A 24,689-nucleotide genomic window follows, 5' to 3' on the forward strand; every position below is an offset into this window, starting at 1 on the left:
TGTGTGGAAGCCACAAGAGCGAGAGCAGATTCTTTCTTGGATAGCAGACAAGGCCTCTACGCATTTGTCAAGCAGCAACAAATCTTCCACGACCACACAGTCTACTGTGGATACACAGAAGGCTGGCCCATCCAATCCTGAAGCTGGTTCTCCTTCCTCCAGTCATTATCAGTCACAGGAGATATATGACCCTAAGCTTGGCCACTCTGAGGATCTGTTTGGTACGTATCCTTTGGTTGGCTCTGGACTATCACCGTGCAGCATTGAAGCGGGACAAGGGGAGGTGGTGCGCGAACATCATTTTTTTTGTCTCCAGAGGTGGAGTCTGATGATGATGAGACACAGTTGCTATCAATTCAGCCTACAATGTCAACTGGGAAGGAGGATGAGATGGAAGACGAGGTAGTCGATGATGAGTCCACTGGTCCGACCTGGACCGTTGGCATGCATAGCCACAACAGCAACACAGAGGAAGATGGATATGTAGCACCAACACAGGCACCAAGGGGTCGTGGTTTGCCCAGAGTGAGAACTGGGTCAACTGTTCCCAAGAGCACCCTCGCTGTGCGCCAAGTCAGGGCCAGGGGGCGTTCAGCTGCTGTGTGGAATTTTTTTTCTGAAAGTCCTTCAGAGAAAAACATTGTAGTCTGTAGCATCTGCCATACCAAGTTGAGCAGAGGCCAGGGCAAAGTCAACCTACATACTCACCATCCAAGGCTCAAGTTTGATGCTTGAAAACCTTCTATTCAGGAGACATAAATACAAAACAAAAATCTAGGGTGGGAAGACATCAGCCCACCACCAGGGTGTAGGAGTACTACCGGACTAAGGCACCTGAAGGGAAAGCCCATCTAGAGACTGGCCACCCTCCGGGCACCCAGTCTTTCATACTCCAGAGAGCGTACCTTCACCAGGTCACATAGGATGTTCCTCCAAACTTCATCTACACTGAGGATTTTACTCTGCATTGAAACTAAAACTTGTGCGTTCCACGTGAAATACCTGACCACTACACTTACTATGAATAAAATGGTTCGGTCCCTTCTCCCAAGGTCTCCAAATGCTCCATAGGCCCACCCGGCATAGAACAGAGTAGCCAGCCCTGGCCAGCCAATGGAAACTTCCATCCTGTTGTACGCCTCTGTATTAAAGGGACAATGAAGGAGGAAGTGCTTCATGCTTTCCAGCATGTTAGCACAAGCCTCACGGGGGCGGCACCAAGTCAAGTCCCAGTACTTCTTGGGGATCCTGCTAGAATTTAACAAACTCAACCCAACCTCCAGATCCCGACTTGGGCAGTCCTTGAGGACCAATGGACTCTGAAAATGAGAAAGCAAGACCCTCCTATTGAGGAGTTTCCTCGGGAGGGACCTCACCTCCTACATTCCCAGACCCCACCGGTGAATCATTTTCAGGACCGGGGTAACATAAGCCGGGAGATACCCATGCTGTGTACGAAGATCCTTCAATCTTCCCCCTGTCTCCCATTCCTGTAAGAGAGGCTGAAACCATCCCTTGCAGGATAATACCCACAGAGGAGCCCTCTCCTTCAAGAGGTTTGCCACGTTAACTTTCAAGAAGGTGTTCACTAGGAACACCACTGGACTCACCATATCCAACCACCCTAGCCTCCTCGTGCAGTAAGTGACCTCCCGCTTGACTAGGTTCAGTCTATTCCCCCATAACATCTGGAAGAACAGACTGTAGACCCATGTCCAAAGAGGCTCTGGCAAGTCACTGACGCTACCCAGGTAGATTAGTAAGGGGAGCAGGAAAGCTTTGCACAGGCCATCCCTTTCCTTCAGGGTCAAATACCAACCCTTCCATTGGTCCACTCTTTGGGCGACTCCTTTGAATCTGCCTTCCCAGTTTTTCATGGGGTAATCACCCTGGCTGAATTCGGTGCCAAGGACTTTGACGTGTTCTTGGGGTTTGGGGAGGGTGTCCGGAAGATCAAACCCGGGATCTCCACCTCCCAGCCAGAGACTTTCACACTTATTCTGGTTGACTTTGGACCTGGATGCCTCTGAGTAGCACTCCACTTTTGACATCACCACCATTGCCTCCTCTTGCGAAGAAACAAAGATGGTGACGTTCTTCCGCGTAGGATAGCCTACGGCGCCACCCTGCCCCTCCGCGCCCCTGCCAACGATCCACAATCAATCCTTCTGAGAAAGGGATCAACTGCAAAGGCGTAAAGCAAAGGGCTAAGAGGACAGCCCTGACGGACACCAGATCCTACCCTGAAAGGTTATCCAATCCACCCATTTACCAGAGGGAAAGTCTCAGCCCCTGCATACAAGGTCTTAAGCCAGTCCACAAACCCTCCAGGCAGACCATACCTCAAGAGTGGACCAGAGGTACTCATGGTTAACCCTATCAAAGGCTTTTGCCTGATCCATGGTCAGCTAGAACCCCTTCCAAAGGCCTGCCCTGCCTTGCTCCATGGCCTTTCGAACAACAGGAACAGCACTAAAAGTGCTACGGCCAGGAACGCAACAGTGCTGAGCCTTTGAAAGAAGCCAGGGTGCAAACTTCATCAGCCTGTTGAAAAGTATCTTAGCCAAAATCTTCCTGTCCTCATTGAGAAGTGCTATGGGACGCCAATTCTCAATGCTTGACGGATCCTTACTCTTCGACAAAATGATCAAAGCTGACCTCCTTAATGATCTCGGCAGAGTGCCCGAGGAGAGACATTCATTAAACACCGGAGTCAAGAGGGGGACTAAAAAGTCCCTAAAGGCCCTAAAGAACTCGGATGTTAAGTCATCCAAACCTGGTGACTTTTTGGGTCTAAGCCCATCGATCGCCAGTCTCACTTCCTCTTCAACTTTGAGTACTGCACACACCTCGTGAGCGGTGATCATGCTATTATCAGCATAACCACCCCGCTGTGTCTCTTAAAACAATTACTGCATAATCTCAAAGAGGAAGCTTTGAGTGCCCCTCATGTTGGTATGGAGCCAGATTTCCCAATGGGTGTTACTACCCAGCCCACCCAATATTCTGAGGCAACAATGGGTGATGAGGAGGAAGATGAAGAGGGAGAGGACTTGTTTTTCTGTGCTACCGAGGGGACCCATAATGCTACAGAGGGGACACCCAACCCAAGCTTCATGTATGTCCAGGCTGGATGGGCTGGAGAGGAGGACAAGGAGGTGGAGGAGGATGCGGCGGCGAGTCAGCGTGAGGAGAGGATGGGTACTTTTTCTACTGTTGGGGACACAGAACATTTGCCTTTTGCAGCTTGGCCCACATGGCACAGTTCATGTGTAAGTGTCTGTGGCAAGACTCTCGCGTGATACACATTTTATCCAACAATCTATACTGCTTGGCCACCTTTCTCGATCCACGGTACAAGGAGAAATTTCCTTCTCTCCTTTTGGAGTCACCAAAGAGTTTTACAATGGAATTGTTTAAGAGGGCCGTTGTAGATCAGTTGCTGAAAACATAACCCACAGACAATGCTGGTGGCAGAGGTACCGGCTCTTTTCAACACCAAGGGATAATGGGGAGAAACACGAACACCAGCTCCAACGGAGGTGGGGGGAAAATGTGCACAAATTGGCAATTATCAGTAAACCGGCACTACAGCAAGGGCTATCTGTGCCTTTAACAATGCCAAGGAGGGATAAGTTGCAGAACATGGTCAAGGGTTACTTAAGTGACCATACGTGCGTCCTTTCTGACACTTCAGTTCCCTTTAATTATTGGGTGTCTAAGCTGAGCACTTGGCCCGACCTCTCCTTATATGCCTTGGAGGTGCTGGCCTGCCCGGCTGCTAGTATGGTGTCTGAGCTTGTTTTCAGTTCCGCTGGGGCAATCATCACTGATAGGCGTGCACGCCTCTCCACGGAAAATGCAGACAGACTTACTCTGATTAAATTCAACAAGGACTGGATATCTCCACAGTTTTTAATCTCTCCAGTTGAGAGCAAGCCAACCTAAATTCACCAAAAATGCAGATTCATGCTACTGCTGTTAACGTCACCCCCTTCCCATAAAAAACAGATTCCTTCCTTTATCAACCATGACTCAGCCTATAGGGCTATTTTTTTCAAACCCTATGCACATTGTGCAGTGGACAAACCAGGACAGTATTCCTACTCCAGCCTAACTACTATTTGTGATTGGAGGCCCTTGGGATGGTGGCTTCCTGCGTCAACCATGACTCAGCCCATAGGGCTAATTTTTACAAACGCTATGCACATTGTGCAGTGGATAAATCTGGAATGTACAGTGGTCCTACCAAACTAATATTTGTCATTGGAGGCCCTTGTCACAGGTTGTGCCACATTGAGACTGAGATTGACAGTACATTTCTATTGAATATGTATCCTCTGTCACTCTATGTGGCAAAAAACATGCCTGGCTTGTGCCACGTTGTGACTGAGATAGGGGATATATATTCAATAGAAATTTACACTGACTGTTGATGACCGACTGATGGCCCTCTGAAAACGTGAATCGAGGGCCACAACTACTACAGTACTCCATCATAGATAATGTTTGACAAGGGAGGCCCTTGTCAAGGAATCTCCCTGCACCTATGACACAGCCCCCAGGAGTAATTTTTGGAAATACTATTCACATTCTGCACCGGACCAAGTAGTACAGTATCAAGAAGTCTTCTCTTCCTATATAATCTTGGGAATATTGACAATCAAAATCTCTGAGCCATTTGGAGAAGCTTCTCCAACCCATCTTTGTGGGGGGCACCATATATCTTTTGTCCATTGACTTGCACAAGTGATATATTTGTGCTAGTCAACTGGATGACTAGTGCAGCTTTATTGTTCCAGTTCACTGAGTTCAGCCATACCTGAGGATCGCAGGCCACATTCACTGCTACCTTCTAGTACTCCATGTCTCTTGGCTTTTTTCCCTGTAGTCTCTGCCCTTAAAATTATTATTATTATTATTTATTATAGCGCCATTTATTTCATGGCGCTTTACATGTGAAAAAGGGGTATAATACAAGAGCAATTACAATAATCTTGAACACAATGTGACAGCGACTGGTACAGGAGGAGCGAGGACCCTGCCCGCGAGGGCTCACAATCTACAAGGGATGGTGAGGATACAGTAGGTGAGGGTAGAGCTGGTCATGCAGCGGTATGGTGGAGCGGTGGTTACTGCAGGTTGTAGGCTTGTCGGAAGAGGTGGGTATTCAGGTTCCTTTTGAAGGTTTCCATGGTCGAATGAGTCTGTCTGTTAAATGAGTTAAATAATAGAGTGAGGGCCCTACAATATGAATAACTGAGGGCACTCTCAAATGTACACAATGAGGGACCTCCAAAAATCTCCAGAGGAGGGCACTTCAAAATGTATGATACAGGACCACACGAGGGCTCTCATAAAACTCAGCTTTCCTGCCTACTGCAGAGCCTCTGAGCATTTGAATTTAGGGCTGCAGTATCACATGGTGGTGGAGGAGTAGAAGGAGGAGGGTCAAGCCCAACGCTACAATGGGCTCATTGTAAACTGCTATTGAATATGTATTCCACTATCTGAGTGTCAATGATGGAGGGACCGCCCAAATGTCTAAGTAACAGCTGTCCCTCCAAATCGCATGTTATAGAGCCTCCTGAGCCCTCTCAGGTCAAAGATCAACATACCTACAAGTACGTTCTAGCTGTGCTTGTAAAGTGCTGGGGAATAGCGAACTAAAAATGATGTATGACAGAGGGACCTACAAAATGTATAAGTCAGGGCCCTCCCAGTTGTAAAAAGCTGAAAAAAGCCACAGCAGTATGTGTGAACAAAGGCTAAAAGGGATATTTTTTGGGGCTTCTCTGGTTTATTTAGCCTTATATACAAGTGATTGTGCAGGAAAAACTGTTTCTTAACCTTTTTGGCATGTTAAATGCAATTTAGGTTAGGTTTGGTAGTTGTTCTTGTGTATCTGTAAAAGTGGCGTAATACTGCGACAAACTTAATCCCAGAAACCATATGTGAGTCAGAAATGCATGCAGGCACATTCTCCAGGCTCTTCCCATTCTGTTTCATCACTTTCCATCCATGTCAGCCTTTTCCTCAGGCCCCCAGACCCCTTTGTGTAGGGTCAAGCAGAAAATTACTCGCATTTCCCATTGACTTACATTGTACTCGCTATTCGGAACGAATACGCGATTATTACAAAGTACTCATTACGAGTATAGCGATTATGGTACTCTCTCATCACTACCGATCATACTGTAGATGTGACTTCTCCATCTGTCTGTGACTTGTACAATATTTCTTTCAGGGTGAAGATCTGACCCATATTAATACTACAGAGACATATGTGAGGGGGGATGAGTGGCAAAAAGAGGAGATTCCTACATATGACTACCCTGGTGAGTAGTAACCACTAAATGCACAGAAGTCACAGATTCTTCTCAGTCACCGTCTGTGGCTGGTTTACCGGTCATGTAGTTCAGCTGTATCACAATCGTGTGATCACCATTTTGCATCTAGACCAAAACATTGTCCTCCACCAAAAACTGTTCAAATGACTTTGGACATTGAAACTCATTTTCTATAGAACTTACAACCTGGAAGATCCAACTACCAACTGAAATTAGAAGATCCTGACTCTTACCTGCCCAGATCTGTAAACTACCATGCCAAATGACAGTGTACGTAGAATGTGCTGACAAGTTAGAAAATCACTTGAAGAAAAATATTCTGATGGGCCTGTAAGAGAAAGCGGAGGGTAATGATGCTGTTGGCTTCCTAGATCCCTGATATCTTATAGGATGAATCTACCTTCTCTCCCTTCTGTGCTGCTGAATGTGCTCATATGGTCCCTACAAGACCAGGTCCAGTCTTTATGACCAAACCTCGCTTTTATTATCGGCAACATTAAACGTGCAGTGAGGGCCAAGTGTGAATTTCGATACACTAACAAAAGAGTTTCCCTTTACCCTGACTTTTCAATTTCTTTTTAATCCAAATAACTTCAAATAGATAAACTATACAAAAAACATTACCCCTGTGCCATGATATATCTCTAAGCTGTGAGTGTCTGATGGCTGTAAAAAAATGTATTCATGCCTGCAGGAGATATGTTGGCATGACTCGAGCCCTGGTTTCATGGATTCACTCCACGTCATAAATTATATTATCGATCCTAAAGAATTTAGATGCAATTTATCCTGAAATGGGGGCATTAATACTTTCTCTACTCTTCTGGGCAGGACTCATAGTAGCTCCAATGGTCCACCATAGATAAGTGCAACTCTGGTTTAGTGTTGGAGCCCCCCCCCCCCCCAACATACATTCTTGTTGGGGATGTAACATGTTTTTTTATTTTGTATTTTTTTATACAGGTTCATTCTGTATGTTAGTTTGATTGTGGTGGGATTGGCCTGCCTCACTTATGTGAGTCTGTAACTCAATGGTAGTCTTTCAAAAAAGGTCTCCATTGTCTCTTCCAAATGCCCGAGTTTTACATTTAAGACACCTCAGCTCTGCACTATTATAAAAAGTTCTCATTAAATGTACAGTACAGACCAAAAGTTTGGACACACCTTCTCATTTAAAGATTTTTCTGTATTTTCATGACTATGAAAATTGTACATTCACACTGAAGGCATCAAAACTATGAATTAACACATGTGGAATTATATACTTAACAAAAAAGTGTTAAACAACTGAAAATATGTCTTATATTCTAGGTTCTTCAAAGTAGCCACCTTTTGCTTTGATGACTGCTTTGCACACTCTTGGCATTCTCTTGATGAGCTTCAAGAGATAGTCACCGGAAATGGTTTTCACTTCACAGGTGTGCCCTGTCAGGTTTAATAAGTGGGATTTCTTGCCTTATAAATGGGGTTGGGACCATCAGTTGTGTTGTGCAGAAGTCAAGCGGATACACAGCTGATAGTCCTACTGAATAGACTGTTAGAATTTGTATTATGGCAAGAAAAAAGCAACTAGGTAAAGAAAAACGAGTGGCCATCATTACTTTAAGAAATGAAGGTCAGTCAGTCTGAAAAATTGGACAAACTTTGAAAGTGTCCCCAAGTGCAGTTGCAAAAACCATCAAGCGCTACAAAGAAACTGCCTCCCATGAGGACTGCCCCAGGAAAGGAAGACCAAGAATCACCTCTGCTTCTGAGGATAAGTTTATCTGAGTCACCAGCCTCAGAAATCGCAGGTTAACAGCAGCTCAGATTAGAGACCAGGTCAATGCCACACAGAATTCTAGCAGCAGACACATCTCTTCAACAACTGTTAAGAGAAGACTTTGTGCAGCAGACCTTCATGGTAAAATAGCTGTTAGGAAACCACTGCTAAGGACTGGCATCAAGCAAAAGAGACTTGTTTGGGCTAAAGAACACAAGGAATGGACATTAGACCAGTGGAAATCTGTGCTTTGGTCTGATGAGTCCAAATTTGAGATCTTTGGTTCCAACCACCGTGTCTTTGTGCGACGCAGAAAAGTTGAACGAATGAACTCTACATGCCTGGTTCCCACCGTGAAGCATGGAGGAGGAGGTGTGATGGTGTGGGGATGCTTTGCTGGTGACACTGTTGGAGATTTATTCAAAATTGAAGGAATACTGAACCAGCATGGCTACCACAGCATCTTGCAGCGGCATGCAGTTCCATCCGGTTTGCGTTTAGTTGGACCATCATTTAATTTTAAATAGGACAATGACCCCAAACACACCTCCAGGCTGTAAGGGCTATTTGACCAGGAAGGAGAGTGATGGGGTGCTACGCCAGATGACCTGGCCTCCACAGTCACCAGACCTGAACCCAATCGAGATGGTTTGGGGTGAGCTGGACCGCAGAGTGAAGGCTAAAGGGCCAATAAGTGCTAAGCATCTCTGGGAACTCCTTCAAGATTGTTGGAAGACCATTTCCGGTGACTACCTCTTGAAGCTCATCAAGAGAATGCCAAGAGTGAGCAAAGCAGTCATCAAAGCAAAAGGTGGCTACTTTGAAGAACCTAGAATATAAGTCATATTTTCAGTTGTTTCATGCTTTTTTCGTTAAGTATATAATTCCACATGTGTTAATTCATAGTTTTGATGCCTTCAGTGTGAATGTACAATTTTCATAGTCATGAAAATACAGAAAAATCTTTAAACGAGAAGGTGTGTCCAAACTTTTGGTCTCTACTGTATATTTCTTCTTGATACTCATATGACAGAAAATATTGGCCCTTACTATCGCTTAAATTGCCAGGAGCTACCAAGATGCATACTCTAATTATCCCAGAGAGGTTTCACCACAAGTTACTTTTTTTTTTTTTTTTTTTTGATCTTTTCATTAGATGTGCTCTTGTCTATAGTCAAAGTTTTTCCCATCACCCTTTAAACCCTCTACATGGATCTGTACTTACACAAAGACCCCTAGGCTTGGACTACAGTGTTGCCTGCTGTTCTGAGGTGTGAGATGACAAGAAGAATAGTCAGGTTGCCGGATCAGAACCAGGAGGGCAGAGAAAATACAAAATCAGAAGACAGTAGTCCGTAAACGGGCCGGGATCACAAGAAACTAAGAAGAAAGGACGCAACACTGGAGCTGAAGACAGAAGACTTTACCAGCGGAGAACAAGGCTGTATCAGGCAGCTTCCGGCATTATGCCTGAGCTTTAGTAGGGTGTGGTGCTTTCCATTTGAGTTAAGTAGGGATCATATTTGACTTTAGAAGAGCGGATTTTGCTGTATTGTTTTATGGAAGCCATGTTGCTTTTCAAGAGTTTTTGAGCCACTAATGTTGTGGAAACCTCTGTTTTTCCATTGACAGATGATGGACCTGAGTGGAGGCTTGTTTTTTGTGAGAGGAGTTGAAATTTTTATTGGTATTATTTTCGCATATTTCATATTTGGGAGGCAGAATGAACAAACAGTTGAACACCAAGCTCTACTGGTTCATACTATGAGGTTTTCTATTAGACTGTGAATTGTCTTGGTGAATAATTCAATATTTTTACATAACTTGCCATTTGTACCAACAGTTTAAGTAGAAATGTTGAAAAATATAAATTTCAAGAATATTTTATTCAAATATAATATTTTTTTACTTAGCAGATGACTGTACCAGGAGATCAGAGGGACAGCTGACATCTTCAATTTTCAAATCAGATGAGCTGGAGATCTCACAGGATACAATTGAAGGGAATGCTATTACTCCAAATTTACCATCATCCCTTCACAGCAAAGATCTGTCATCTGATCCTTTCAAACAGGTCCTATCTTCTGATTCATTACCAACTACTAAGGAAAATCAAAGTCTCAAAATAAGCATTAAAAAATTAACTGCTCCTAAAGCTAAGAAGCCATTTTCACGACCAGTATATGGAAATAGTTTTCCCCTCAAAAATTTTTTTCTTAAACATCAAAAGATTCACACAGCAAAGAATAGATTTCCTTGTTTCAAGTGTATGAAATGTTTTAATAAGAAAGCAAGTCTTCTTAGTCACAAAAGAACTCACATAGGGGAGAAGACTTTTTCATGTTCAGAATGTGAGAAATGTTTTACAGGTAAATCAAATCTTGTTAACCACCAGAGAACTCACACAGGAGAGAAGCCTTTTTCATGTTCAGAATGTGGGAAATATTTTACAGATAAATCAAGTCAGAGAAGACATCAGAAAATTCACACTGGGGAGAAGCCTTTTTCATGTTCAGAATGTGAGAAATGTTTTAACCGGAAAGCGCATCTTGATAGGCATCAGAGAACTCACACAGGGGAGAAGCCTTTTTCCTGTTCAGAATGTGGGCAATGTTTTTTCCGGAAAACGCATCTTGATAGGCATCAGAGAACTCACACAGGAAAGATGCCTTTTTCATGTTCAGAATGTGGGAAATGTTTTAACCAGAAATCATATCTTGTTACACATCAGAGAACTCACACAGGAGAGAAGCCTTTTTCATGTTCAGAATGTGGGAAATGTTTTAACAACAAATCAGCTCTTGCTAGACATCAGAAAACTCACACAGGGGAAAAGCCTTTTTCATGTTCAGAATGTGAGAAATGTTTTACAGTGAAATCACATCTTGTTAACCACCAGAGAACCCACACAGGAGAGAAGCCTTTTTCATGTTTAGAATGTGGGAAATATTTTACAGAGAAATCAAGTCTTATCAAACATCAGAGAAGTCACACAGGGGAGAAGCCTTTTTCATGTTCAGAATGTGGAAAATGTTTTAACCGGAAAGCGCATCTTGAGAGACATCAGAGAACTCACACAGGAAAGATGCATTTTTCATGTTCAGAATGTGGGAAATGTTTTCACAACAAATCATCTTTTGTTAGACATCAGATAACTCACACAGGGGAAAAGCCTTTTTCCTGTTCAGAATGTGGGAAATGTTTTACAGGGAAATCAAATCTTGTTAAGCACCAGAGAGCTCACACAGGAGAGAAGCCTTTTTCATGTTCAGAATGTGGGAAATATTTTACAGAGAAATCAAGTCTTATCAAACATCAGAGAATTCACACAGGGGAGAAGCCTTTTTCATGTTCAGAATGTGGGAAATGTTTTAACCGCAAGTCAAATCTTCTTAGTCACCAGAGAACTCACACAGGGGAAAAGCCTTTTTCCTGTTCAGAATGTGGGAAATGTTTTAACCGGAAAGCGCATCTTGATAAACATCAGAGAAGTCACAAAGGGGAGAAGCCTTTTTTATATCCTTAATGTGGAAAATGTTTTACTTGAAAAAACACACTTTTAGCAAGAAAAAATCTTGCTAATAAATGAGTGCATACTATAAACTGGAGGTAGCTTCTTGTGACTGAAAACAATGATATAGTGTCCTTCCTGATCAGTGATAGAACTGCTCTCTCCCCCAGCCCCACACTTATATGATTGTTGAAGAGGAGGAGAGGAAGATACTGGAACCTGTACAGAAGGCTGCACGTCCTGACTGAGCAGCTGAAGAACCTAGCTCAAGGACCTTTCTGATTATGTAACACTGTTTTACATATTTTTAAAAGTTGTCAGGTTCCGTTATGAACTGAGCCATTTCTCAATGAGCTTGACCTCCTGAATTCAAATTGGACAATGAGTTTTCCTTTTACTGCTACATATAATTATTGATAAAAGTTTCAGTACTTTGAAACATTATTTTTATAAATATACAGATGCAGAATATTTTGTTATGCCACTTTTCTGATATTTATTTAGAGAAAACGTAGAAACAATTCAAATAACTAAAACCTGTCTAAACCCTATTGCGAATTTTAAACAGTTACAGAAATTGCACTACAAAATTAGTCCTCATTCAGTGACAACTGTTTTTTGTTTGTTTCTTGTACTTCTGTATCGGATCATCAATTAAAATTATGCAACAGTAATCTTCAAGCATTGATGGATTTCATTTTCCCTGATATCTTTTCTCCTTAGCTGCAATATCTTGGTTACATCTCTCACCATCCTCGTCTCTCACTACTCCACAGTTTGGTGAAAGAAAAGTCTAGATTGTAAGAAATTAATCATTAAGGACATGTTACAGCCAAGATCTTTATATGTTTTGAGGAGAAATAATACATTAACTATGAAGAGTTGGTATCTGCCCTTGAGTTTCCCAAAAAGTTAGTTACCACAAATGCAAATGTACACCATACTGCCTTTTCCTTGCCCTGCAGCAACTGAAGAAACTCCTCATCTTGAAAAAGGTTATGAATCTGAAGTCCAATAAAGACTCCGTCTTTTATATTTGCTTCACTTAACCTTGGAAAGTTATCAATCAGATGCAGGAATGCTTTTACATTTTTATCCATAGCCTTTACAAAGTTCTTCATTAGGCCCTACTTGATAAGATTTTGTTACCACCATTGCCTAGGTGGGTCCTCAACTTCTGGATGCAGGACAGTTTACTCCCTTTATGAAGTGAATGTCAGAGAGGCCAGTCCCTTTTGTTTGTAGCAATATTCTCTTGCATGACTATCCCACTCACACAGAAAGCAGCAGTACTTTCGTGCAACAACCCTGACGACATATATGAACAAGCAGATGTAGGAGCTCCTGCCGAGCATCTAGCTATTTATCCCACATAGGACCTGACGACCATCCTGAAAATCGTCATACATCTACCAGTGTGGAGGTACTTTGTTGCAGGGGAAAAAAATGACCAGGAAAAGCCCCATAAAGACTGTGGGACAAGCAGGCTCTCAGCTCAAAGATGACACCACGGTTGTCACGCTGGAGACAGGTTGAGCAGGTGAGACGAGGAGGAGGGAAGTGGTGGCCAGGCTGTAGCAATTTGCCTGAAAGAAACACAGGTCTCAGCAGGTGACAGTGGCCTTCTTATAGCAGTTACCCACACCTGTGCATGGGTTCCAAGTGGAGGAGTTGGGTGTGCAGGAGATGGGAGAAGCAGCCGCATTGAAGGGGATGAAAAGACCATAAAATTGCATGTGGCACAATACTCACTGCCCCACGGCCTAATCTGCACCAATGGGACATACTGGTACCTGAGGAACCTACTTTAAAAGACGTTTTCATTGCATTGGTACATTGTAAATTCTCCCCATCTGCTTTCAATGTACATTTTGGGGGTCTTAAAGATGAGATAGCAGGAATACGACACAAACTAAAATAGAGAAAATAGAGCAGGGGTAGTGGAAGGCAGAGTCAGTGCAATTGAGGACCAGATAGCCTATACAAGCAAGGAGAACAGGCTTGCAGAACAGCAAATATCAGCACAGCTGGCAGAAACAGATGATCTTGAAGATAGGTCAAGGCTCAATGATATACCACTTATTGGTGTGCCTGAAAAAATAGAAGGCTCCTTTCCTACTGAATTCTTTGAAAACTGTCTGAAATTAATAATCAGGCTTGAAACCTTAACCCTCCTATAAGCTGTAGAACGAGCTCATAGGGTGCTCATCTTCCTCCTGGGCTTCCACAAAGACCTGTGCTGGCTAAAGTTTTACACTACCGGGACAGAGATATTATCCTGCGACAGGCAAGGGATCACCCAGATGTAACAGTTAATGGGTCCAAGATCTAGATCTTTCCAGATTATTCTATAGAAGTTCAGAAACAAAGAGACATTAATTGATATAAAAAACATCTGAGAGATCTGCACGTTCCATATTCAATTATTATATTTAATAAACTTTTCTGAATTGACATCTTCAATAAACCAGCAGCATGGGAATTATCCATAAATTTCTCCAGATCCTGATATTCATCGGTTTTGACAAACCCATGGATCCGCAGCAGCTGAATATCAAACTTAAAACACCAAAGAAAACAATACGGATCAGGTTAGCACAATCTGATACAAATACTCTTAAATGTTTGTTGGGTAAGACCCTATTTGCGCTACTTTCTCCCTAGTGTTTTATCTTGGATACAGCAGCAGTACATTGGAATCGTCTCCCGGTCTGGCAATTGTCAAAGAAGATCTCGGCTGCAGAGGGAATTATTTATATATCTACATAATGGAATACTTTTACAATCAACTATCATCAAGGGATCGGCTCATGTTACAAACTATTAGACAAACAGGAGGATCCATTATGGACATGGACAGTTCTACAAACATTTCCTAATGACAATACGTTTACGTTTACACTTGAATGGGACTCTAATTTAAATAATTGTCTGCACATTATGTTAACATGTTTACATAAAAAGAGAACACAATTGTGCGAAACTACAACTGAAAAAGTTCTATCTTTAGCTAAGGACTGTGAAGACCTGGGATCTTCCTTTGGACTACTACTACTCAGACAACACAGTGTGAGGGTAAAGCAGTGTGGCAATATTTTGTTGAACCAAAAACGGACATTAAACAGAACAGTCCCAGCAAATACCCAAGATAGTATAACATTACACAGTCTCGTCGTTCCGCTGACCCGTCAGGGATAGAACTGCAATTTTACGACTTCCAGGGCCAACTACCTCAACCAGTGGCCCCTGCTTTTGGCGGGCGCCAACAGAGAGGAGGTAGCAGCTTTGGAAGCTGACAGTACATCGAGGTACAAGGCCAAAAGACGCAAGGGTCCCACTAGCCTCACCGAGAGTTTCTATGGGTTCCAGGCGACCAGAGGGTCCCACCTGGCAACCCCAAACATATCCATGGGGCCAGGTGACTTCATCGTCCCAACCTGGTCTCCCCAAATGTATCTATGGGTTCTCTGATGGTCATTGGAACAGATCCATATCCTTCCAGTCAGGGCCGTACATCCTTAGGCGGAATCATGTAGAATCCAAATGTGTGTCTCTCTGGATTGAGCCATGTTACCAAGCTGATACCCTGAAGACTCTGACTGATTTTTGATTCTCTCTTTCATTTCTCACTGCTACAGAGGTATACAGTTAGGTCCATATATATTTGGACAGAGACAACATTTTTCTAATTTTGGTTCTAGACATTACCACAATGAATTTTAAACAAAACAATTCAGATGCAGTTGAAGTTCAGACTTTCAGCTTTCATTTGAGGGTATCCACATTAAAATTGGATGAAGGGTTCAGGAGTTTTAGCTCCTTAACAGGTGCAGCCCTGTTTTTAAAGGGACCAAAAGTAATTGGACAATTGACTCCAAGGCTATTTCATGGACAGGTGTGGGCAATCCCTTCGTTATGTCATTCTCAATTAAGCAGATAAAAGGCCTGTAGTTGATATGAGGTGTGGTGCTTGCATTTGGAAGGTTTTGCTGTGAAGTAAACATGCGGTCAAAGGAGCTCTCCATGCAGGTGAAACAAGCCATCCTTAAGCTGCAAAACAGAAAAAACCCATTCGAGAAATTGCTAAAATATTAGGAGTGGCAAAATCTACAGTTTGGTACATCATGAGAAAAGAAAGAAAGCACTGGTGATCTCATCAATGCAAAAAGACCTGGATGCCCCACGGAAGACAACAGTGGTGGATGATCGCAGACTAATCTCCATGGTGAAGAGAAACCCCTTCACAACAGCCAACCAAGTGAACAACACTCTCCAGGAGGTAGGTGTATCAATATCCAAATCTACCATAAAGAGAAGACTGCATGAAAGTAAATACCGATGGTTCACTGCACGGTGCAAGCCACTCATAAGCATCAAGAATAAAAAGGCTAGACTGGACTTTGCTAAAAAACATCTAAAAAAGCCAGCACAGTTCTGGGAGCACATTCTTTGGACAGATGAAACCAAGATCAACCTCTACCAGAATGATGGAAAGAGAAAAGTATGGCGAAAGCGTGGTACAGTTCATGATCCAAAGCATACCATATCATCTGTAAAACACGGCGGAGGCAGTGTGATGGCTTGGGCATGCATGGCTGCCAATGGCACTGGGTCACTAGTGTTTATTGATGATGTGACACAGGACAGAAGCAGCCGAATGAATTCTGATGTATTCAGAGCCATACTGTGTGATCAGATCCAGCCAAATGCAGCCAAACTGGTCGTCGTTTCATACTACAGATGGACAATGACCCAAAACATAGAGCCAAAGCAACCCAGGAGTTTATTAAAGCAAAGAAGTGGAATATTCTTTAATGGCCAAGTCAGTCACCTGATCTCAACCCAATTGAGCATGCCTTTCACTTGTTAAAGACTAAACTTCAGACAGAAAGGCCCACAAACAAACAGCAACTGAAAACCACCGCAGTGAAGGCTTGGCAGAGCATCAAAAAGGAGGAAACACAGCGTCTGGTGATGTCCATGAGTTCAAGACTTCAGGCAGTCATTGCCAACAAAGGGTTTTTAACCAAGTACTAGAAATTAACATTTTATTTACAATTATTTAATCTGTCCAATTACTTTTGGTCCCTTTAAAAACAGGGTGGCACATGTTAAGGAGCTGAAACTCCTAAACCCTTCATCCAATTTTAATGTGGATACCCTCAAATGAAAGCTGAAAGTCTGAACTTCAACTGCATCTGAATTGTTTTGTTTAAAATTCATTGTGGTAATGTCTAGAACCAAAATTAGAAAAATGTTGCCTCTATCCAACTATATATGTACCTAACTGTATGTCCCTTAAATAGTTAAAGTTGTCCTTTCATGTACGCACCCACAGGTCAAGGATTAGGGAGGGTATTATTCCACAGGGCTCATCTCTCATAGTTTGAGCATTTAATCATTTTATATAGTTGATATAGCAGGGGGTTCTTGTAAATCAACATCTAGATGGCTTTAGTACAATATGCAATTAGCATAGTAACAAACATTGTTTAAAAACCAAGAGACGTCAACATTCAGCTTTATACAAATAATCGTATGTCCTTCTTGACCAACCACAGAAATACACATACACATACATTCACAAACACAATACTGAATTTCTCTTGGCTTAACAAATGTACACTTCTGGCTGATTAAGATAAAAAGCTGTTTTGTCACAAGGACCTATTAAGGTTTGAATCTTATCCAGAATATAAAAAAATAAATTCTAACACTATCACATCCATATTACAATTGGAACATGAGCCAATAATGAATAAATTGAAAAAACTGCAACGAGACAGGGATGATTATCATATTATAAAAAAGAAAGAAACACAAAGTGTTCCCTGAGTGATCGAACAAAAATCTAAAAATTCTCTACCTATACAACTAAAGGACAAGGCATTGATACAAGTAAAAAAAATATTGAAAATAATAAGATCGAACCGAAGATAACAAATAACAAAATAATTGTCCTACCAAATAGAATTGAACCTTTATCAATTGCAACAGTTGAATCTACAAAAAGTACTGTGAGCAAGAGCACAAATTTGACAAACTCTCCTCCTATTCAAAATTCAAATACAATACTTCCATCTTCTGAATGGAAAACTTCTACCTTCATTTCGGTTCTTAATGCAAAAAAATCTAGACAACATTAGACTACAAATAAATAGAATCAATGAAGAAATCAATGAAGAAAGGGAAAGAGCTTGTCTAAGTAAAAATAAAATGGTGACAACTAGAGGCAATAAATTAAATAAAAGTCTAATTCCACCTAATGAAATTGAATCTCTTGCTCTAATCCAGGGGTCTCAAACACGCGGCCCGAGGGCCGCATGCAGCCCCTGAGGCTGCTTAATGCGGCCCCCAGGCATCGGAGCCCCCGTAATGATTGCGGCCTGGTCCTGAGGGCCGCTTAAGTCAGTGATTCTTTTCAGTTGAATGTTCTACAAGTTAGGGACCAGCATGGGCGCTTACTACAAGACGAGCACCAGGATGGGCATATTACTACAAGATGAGGACCAAGATGGGCACATTACTACAAGATGAGGACCAGGATGGGCACATTACTACAAGATGAGGACCAGGATGGGCACATTACTACAAGATGAGGACCAGGATGGGCACATTACTACAAGATGAGGACCAGGATGGGCACATTACTACAAGATGAGGACCAGGATGGGCACATTACTACAAGATGAGGACCAGGATGGGCACATTACTACAAGATGAGGACCAGGATGGGCACATTACTACAAGATGAGGACCAGGATGGGCACATTACTACAAGATGAGGACCAGGATGGGCACATTACTACAAGATGAGGACCGGGATGGGCACATTACTACAAGATGAGGACCGGGATGGGCACATTACTACAAGATGAGGACCGGGATGGGCACATTACTACAAGATGAGGACCGGGATGGGCACATTACTACAAGATGAGGACTGGGATGGGCACATTACTACAAGATGAGGACCGGGATGGGCACATTACTACAAGATGAGGACCGGGATGGGCACATTACTACAAGATGAGGACCGGGATGGGCACATTACTACAAGATGAGGACCAGGATGGGCCATTACTACAAGTTAGGGACGAGGATGGGCACATTACTACAAGATGAGGACCAGGACTGGGGACATTACTATAAGAAATTGGTTAGAGTTACTATATGGTGCTAATTGTGAGAAAAAAAAATCACTGTATGTGGCCAATTAGGGGGCACAAAAAGTAAATACAAATTGTAAAAACTGTAAACTTGTAAAAACTATAAAACTGTACCATAGCCCATAAAATGAATGCCATTTAAAAGAATAAAATTAAAAAAAAACAACAATGGTCAAAAAATAATCAAAAGGTGTATAGAAAAAACAATATGGTATCATTAAAAATGTCATATCATCCTGCAAAGAATGCGGCCCTTCAAATTCACATTTTTTCTATGTGTGGCCCATATAGTTAGCCGAGTTTGAGACCCCTGCTCTAATCGAATTCTCAGATCCCATTTCTACTCCACTACTGGACCTCTCAATATATGACACTACATCAGACATTGTTTCCTCTACTAAAAAAACAAGCAATATTATCATAGTGGACAATACCACAACTGGTACTAAAGGTCTGGTACCTTTTTTACCTCGGGCTGTGTCTCCTAAGAAAGGGCAATTAACCAATACTTCTCTCCCAAACCAGGGAAAAGAAAAAATCTACTAATACTCACAAATATTTTTAATCTGTCAGACTACCCTTCATAAAATGATGATAAATTAGTATCATCAAAAGGACTTTCTTTTTGTGCCACAAACAAACCCAAAGACTTTGATCTGTTTTTAAATCTTCAGGTATTTACGAGGAACATGACACTGAAAAGACATTCATAGGCAATTTCTCGCTTATGCATTAAGTGGACCCTATCTTTTACCATATGCGTTTCAGAAATACATAGTATAGCTGGATGGAACTGTTATAAATACGTAAAAAACGCACATCTCTTAGTGGCTTCCCCATCAACCGGACCGGACATTCCACGCTATCACATCTAGCGTACCCTTCCTGGTATAATGTGGCCCCATGCTGCTCCCCTTCCTGGTATAATGTGCTCCATCCTGGTCCTGTTCCTTGGATAATGCGCCCCATGCTGGTCCCCCTCCTTGTATAATGTACTCCATCCTGTTCCTGTTCCTTGGATAATGTACCCATCCTGGTCCTGTTCCTTGGATAATGTACCCCATGCTGGTTCTGTCTCTTGGATAATGTGCCCCATCCTGGTCCCCTGCCTGGTATAATGTGCACCATCCTGGTCCCCTTCCTGGTATAATGTGCCCCATCCTGGTCCCCTTCCTGGTATAATGTGCCCCATCCTGGTCCCCTTCCTGGTATAATGTGCCCCATCCTGGTCCCTTTCCTGGTATACTGTACCCCATCCTTGTCTCGTTCTTTGGATAATGTGCCCCATCCTGGTTCCGTCCCTTGGATAATGTGCCCCTTCCTGGTCCCCTTCCTGAAATAATGTGCCCCATCCCGGTCCCATTCCTTGGATAATGTACTCCACCCTGGTTCCATCCCTTGGATAATGTGCCTGATGTATTGTGCACCATCCTGTTTCTGTTTCTTGGATAATGTGCTCCATCCTGTTTCTGTTTCTTGGATAATGTGCTCCATCCTATGCCCCTTGCTTTGATATTTTGTCTTATTCTTCTGCAACACATGAAAAAAAAACTATTCTAGCAGCCGGTGCAGGAGCCGCCAGCCGACTTCGGTGTCCCCACCATCACGCATGACGTCACTGCCCCAAGTCATGGGCATGCCGAGGTCATCTGTTGACGGCAAATAGGCCAGCGACGTGTATTGCAGTGCAGGGAGCTGGCGGATCCCCTGCGCTGCAATATATTTCAGCTGAATGTGTGTCTGAGGATGCTTATCTAGCTGATATATTCCCCGGTGTCAGCCGGGCCACTCCACATCTGGGCCAAATGCAGTGGTGATTTGTCTGCCCCCAGGAAACCCCCCTTAAGCAATATTTACCTTTACACATATTGTATACAGTGTCTCAAATACTTGACAGTGAAGCGACCCCTTACTTTATCTAATATATAGTATACTGTTAGTATCAACGGATCTATACACACAAAGATACACAGATAACCACAATGCACAGAGATACATACAGTGAAGGAAATAAGTATTTGATCCCTAGCTGTTTTTGTAAGTTTGCCCACTGACAAAAGACGTGAACAGTCTATAATTTTAAGGGTAGGTTAATTTTATCATTGAGAGATAGAATATCCAAAAAAAAATCAAGAAAATCACATTGTATAAATTAGATACATATATTTGGATTTTGCAGTGAGAAATAAGTATTTGATCCCTCTGGCAAACAACACTTAATACTTGGTGACAAAACCCTTGTTGGCAAGCACAGCAGTCAGATGTTTTTTTGTAATTGATGATGAAGGTTGCAGTCATGTCAGGAGGATTTTTGGTCCACTCCTCTTTGCAGATCATCTCTAAATCATTCAGAATTTGAGGCTGTCGCTTGGCAACTCGGAGCTTCAACTCCCTCCATAAGTTTTCTATGGGATTAAGGTCTGGAGAACGGCTAGGCCACTCCATGACCTTACTGTGCTTATTTTTGAGCCACTCCTTGGTTGCCTTGGCTGTATGTTTTTGGGTCATTGTCTTGCTGGAAGACCCCCCCCCCACGACACATTTTTAATGTCCTGGCAGAGGGAAGGAGGTTGTCACTCAGAATTTTATGGTACTTGGCTCCAATCATTCTTGCATTGATGCGGTGAAGTAGTCCTGTGCCCTTAGCAGAGAAACACCCCCAAAACATAATGTTTCCACCTCCATGCTTGACAGTGGGGAGGGTGTTCTTTGGGCTATTGGCAGCATTTCTCTTCCTCCTAACACGGCGGGTTGAGTTAATGCCAAAGAGCGCAATTTTTTTGTCTCATCTGACCACAGCACCTTCTCCCAATAACTCACAGAATCATCCAGGCATTCATTGGCAAACTTCAGATGGGCCTGCACATGTGCCTTCTTGAGCAGGGGGACCTTGCAGGCACTGCAGGATTTTAAACATTTAAGGTGTAATGTGTTACCAATGGTTTTCTTGGGGACTGTGGTCCCAGCTGCCTTGAGCTCATTTAAAAGTTCTCCCTGTGTAGTTTTAGGCTGATCTTTCACCTTCCTCATGATCAAGGATACCCCACGAGGTGAGATTTTGCATGGTGCCACAGATCGATGTCGATTGACAGTCATTTTGTATTTCTTCCATTTTCTTACTATTGCACCAACAGTTGTCTCCTCTCCCCCAGCGTCTTACTTATGGTTTTGTAGCCATTCCAGCTTTGTGCAGGTTTATGATCTTGTTTCTAACATCCTTAGAAAGCTCTTTGGTCTTGCCCATGTTGTAGAGGTTAGAGTCTGACTGATTAATTGAGTCTGGGGACAGGAGTCTTTTATACAGGTGACTATTAGTGATGAGCGAGCATGCTCGCTACTGCTCGGCGCTCACCGAGTATTTCCGGGTTGCTCGGTAGTGTAGGGAGAAAAAACTTACATTACACATATCCATCTTAACAAACAGTCCTTTTGAGGACTAACTAATCCATCTGCAGAGATATCAGGCAGGCAGTGTATATAGGCAGGCAGGCAGGGTATATATCAGACTGCAGTGCATATAGCACAAGAGGCTCCATTCCAATGCTGCCTTGTGTTGCTGTTAGATTTTTCTATACAAAGGCCCAGGTCTCAGGCATCAGGAATACTTTTCTTTGGATCTTAATCCTCATTATTTGCTTATAAAGCAATCCAGAGAACACAGTTTTTCTGCGCCATTTGCTTGTTGGCACTGCAGAATACAGGCAGGTCCTTTCCATATTACAGGGCTAGAAATCCATCTATTTAAAACTGTGTTTTCTTTACACGGATCACATATACGTTGTCAGAAAATACTGCCATTTCTGGCCTCCATTAAAAATTTCTTTCAGTGTGTCAGTGAAGCAATTCACAGCAGTTTGCTGTTCAAATTACTTACCTACAGGCCAGGTATTTAAAACTCTGTTTTCTCCGTCACACGGATCACATATAAGTTCGCTCCAAACTTAGTCATTTGTAGTGAGCGTGGAAGATACTGTCCTCCATTTAAAATGGGCAAGGGACGGGGAACTGGACGTGATGGTAATGGTGCATGCAGAGGCCGAGGACAAGGCCGTGGGCAAGCCGAAATTGTGCCACAACAAACTCCCACATCTTCTCGCCTGACCTTCCTGTCCCAGTTTCTAGGGGACCGCAGCACACCACTATTGAACCCAGAGCAGTGTTAAAAGGTTGTCGGTTGGATAGCGGATAATGCTTCCAGTCACTTTGCCACCACAAACACCCTGTCTTCCACATGATCAAGTCTCAGTAGCCGTGAATCTGGACCGCATATTCCTGACCCTGATACTCCTTCCTCCCACCAGGACGATTACCCAGAGACAGCTGATCCCACACTTGGACACTCCGAAGAGCTGTTCACTTTTCCATTTATATATTCGGGCCTCTCGCCCTGTCCACTTAAAGCGGGGCAAGAGGAGATCGCATGTAGCGGTGCCCAAATATTTGAGCAGCCACGGTCACATGAAGGCGACGGTGGGAAAGTGTCACAAGAGGTGGACGATGATGAGACACAATTGCCAGAAAGTCAGGAGGAGGACCAGGGTGCGGAAGTGGAAGACGAGGTGGTGGACGATATAGTAACTGACCCAACCAGGCAGGAGGACATGCAGAGCGAGGACAGCAGCACACAGGGGGAGGGAGGCAGAGCACCCTAACAGGCAGGAAGAAGCAGTGTGGTAGCCGCAGACACAAGGCAGGCAACCATTCCCTGTAACACCAACACGAAGGAAGTTGCCAGTACAACTGTTAGGTCTTCCCAAGTCTGGTTGTTTTTTAAAGACTCTGCCGATAACCCCAAAAAGGCCATTTGCACCACCTGCCAGGCCAGCATCAGCAGGGGTGGCAAAAAGACCAGCCTGACCACCACCAGCATGATCAGGCACATGGCAGCAAAGCACCAGACTTTGTGGGCCGAACCCCAGGGTCCAGGAACAGTGTCTGCGGGTGGCACCATTGCTTCTTCCGCTGTTGTGCATGCAAGCCAATCCCCTGTCAATGTTGCATGCGAAGATACCTCCTGCCCTGCACCTGTCGTTGCATACTCTCAAGTAGCAGCATCAGGAAGCACGTCCATGTCCTTGTCCCAGCGCAGCATTCAGTTGTCCATACCCCAGTCCTTGGAATGCAAGCGCAAATATTCAGCCAACGCTCCACAGACCACACTAGTAAATTATCACATTTCACGACTGCTTGCGCTCGAAATGTTGCCTTTTAGGCTCGTGGAGACGGAAGCATTCCGCAACCTGATGGCGGCAGCCGGCCCTCGGTACTCGGTCCCCAGCCGCCACTATTTCTCCCGGTGTGCCGTCCCCACATTACACAAGCACATGTCCCAAAACATTAGCCGTGCCCTCAACAACGCAGTTACCGATAAAGTCCACCTGACCACGGACACATGGACAAGTGCTTGTAGGCAGGGATGGTACATCTCGCTGAGGGCACACTGGGTTAACATAGTGGAAGCCAGGACCCAGTCGGACCTTGGGACGCAACACGTCCTCCCGACGCCAAGGATTGCGGGCCCAAGGTCAATCAGGGTTGCCCCCACGGTCTACAACTCCTGCACCTCATCCTCCTCAGCCTCCTCCTCCTCTTCAGCCTCCATCTCCGAAATGACCACATCAGTCACAAGCTGGAAGCACTGCAGCACTGCCTCGGCCAAGCGGCAACAGGCTGTGCTGAAGCTAATATGCTTAGGCGACAAACCGTACAATGCTGAAGAGTTGTGGACAGCTCTGAAAGAGCAGGAAGATCTGTGGCTCACACCGCTGAACCTACAGCCAGGCATGGTCGTATGTGACAATGGCCGGAACCTGGTGGCGGCTCTGAGGCGAGGCGAGCTCACACACGTACCATGCCTGGCCCATGTGCTTAACCTCGTGGTTCAGTGGTTTCTCAAA

General features: G+C 43.6%; 1 protein-coding gene across 1 annotated transcript in view; it reads left to right on the top strand.

The window, feature by feature from the left end:
- LOC141213639 (uncharacterized) overlaps nucleotides 1-12,266 on the top strand; it is a 31,516-nt gene extending 19,250 nt beyond the window's left edge. The window contains exons 6-7 of the mRNA XM_073665251.1: nucleotides 6,248-6,338; nucleotides 10,029-12,266. Coding sequence (XP_073521352.1) covers nucleotides 6,248-6,338; nucleotides 10,029-11,638 — 1,701 coding nt within the window. The 3' untranslated portion in view covers nucleotides 11,639-12,266. The remainder of the gene's footprint in view (nucleotides 1-6,247; nucleotides 6,339-10,028) is intronic.
- Nucleotides 12,267-24,689: the final 12,423 nt, after the last annotated feature.

Source organism: Phyllobates terribilis, unplaced genomic scaffold (assembly GCF_046119375.1).
Source record: "Phyllobates terribilis strain yellow unplaced genomic scaffold, ASM4611937v1 Scaffold_200__1_contigs__length_3551848, whole genome shotgun sequence".
Lineage (NCBI taxonomy): Eukaryota > Metazoa > Chordata > Amphibia > Anura > Dendrobatidae > Phyllobates > Phyllobates terribilis.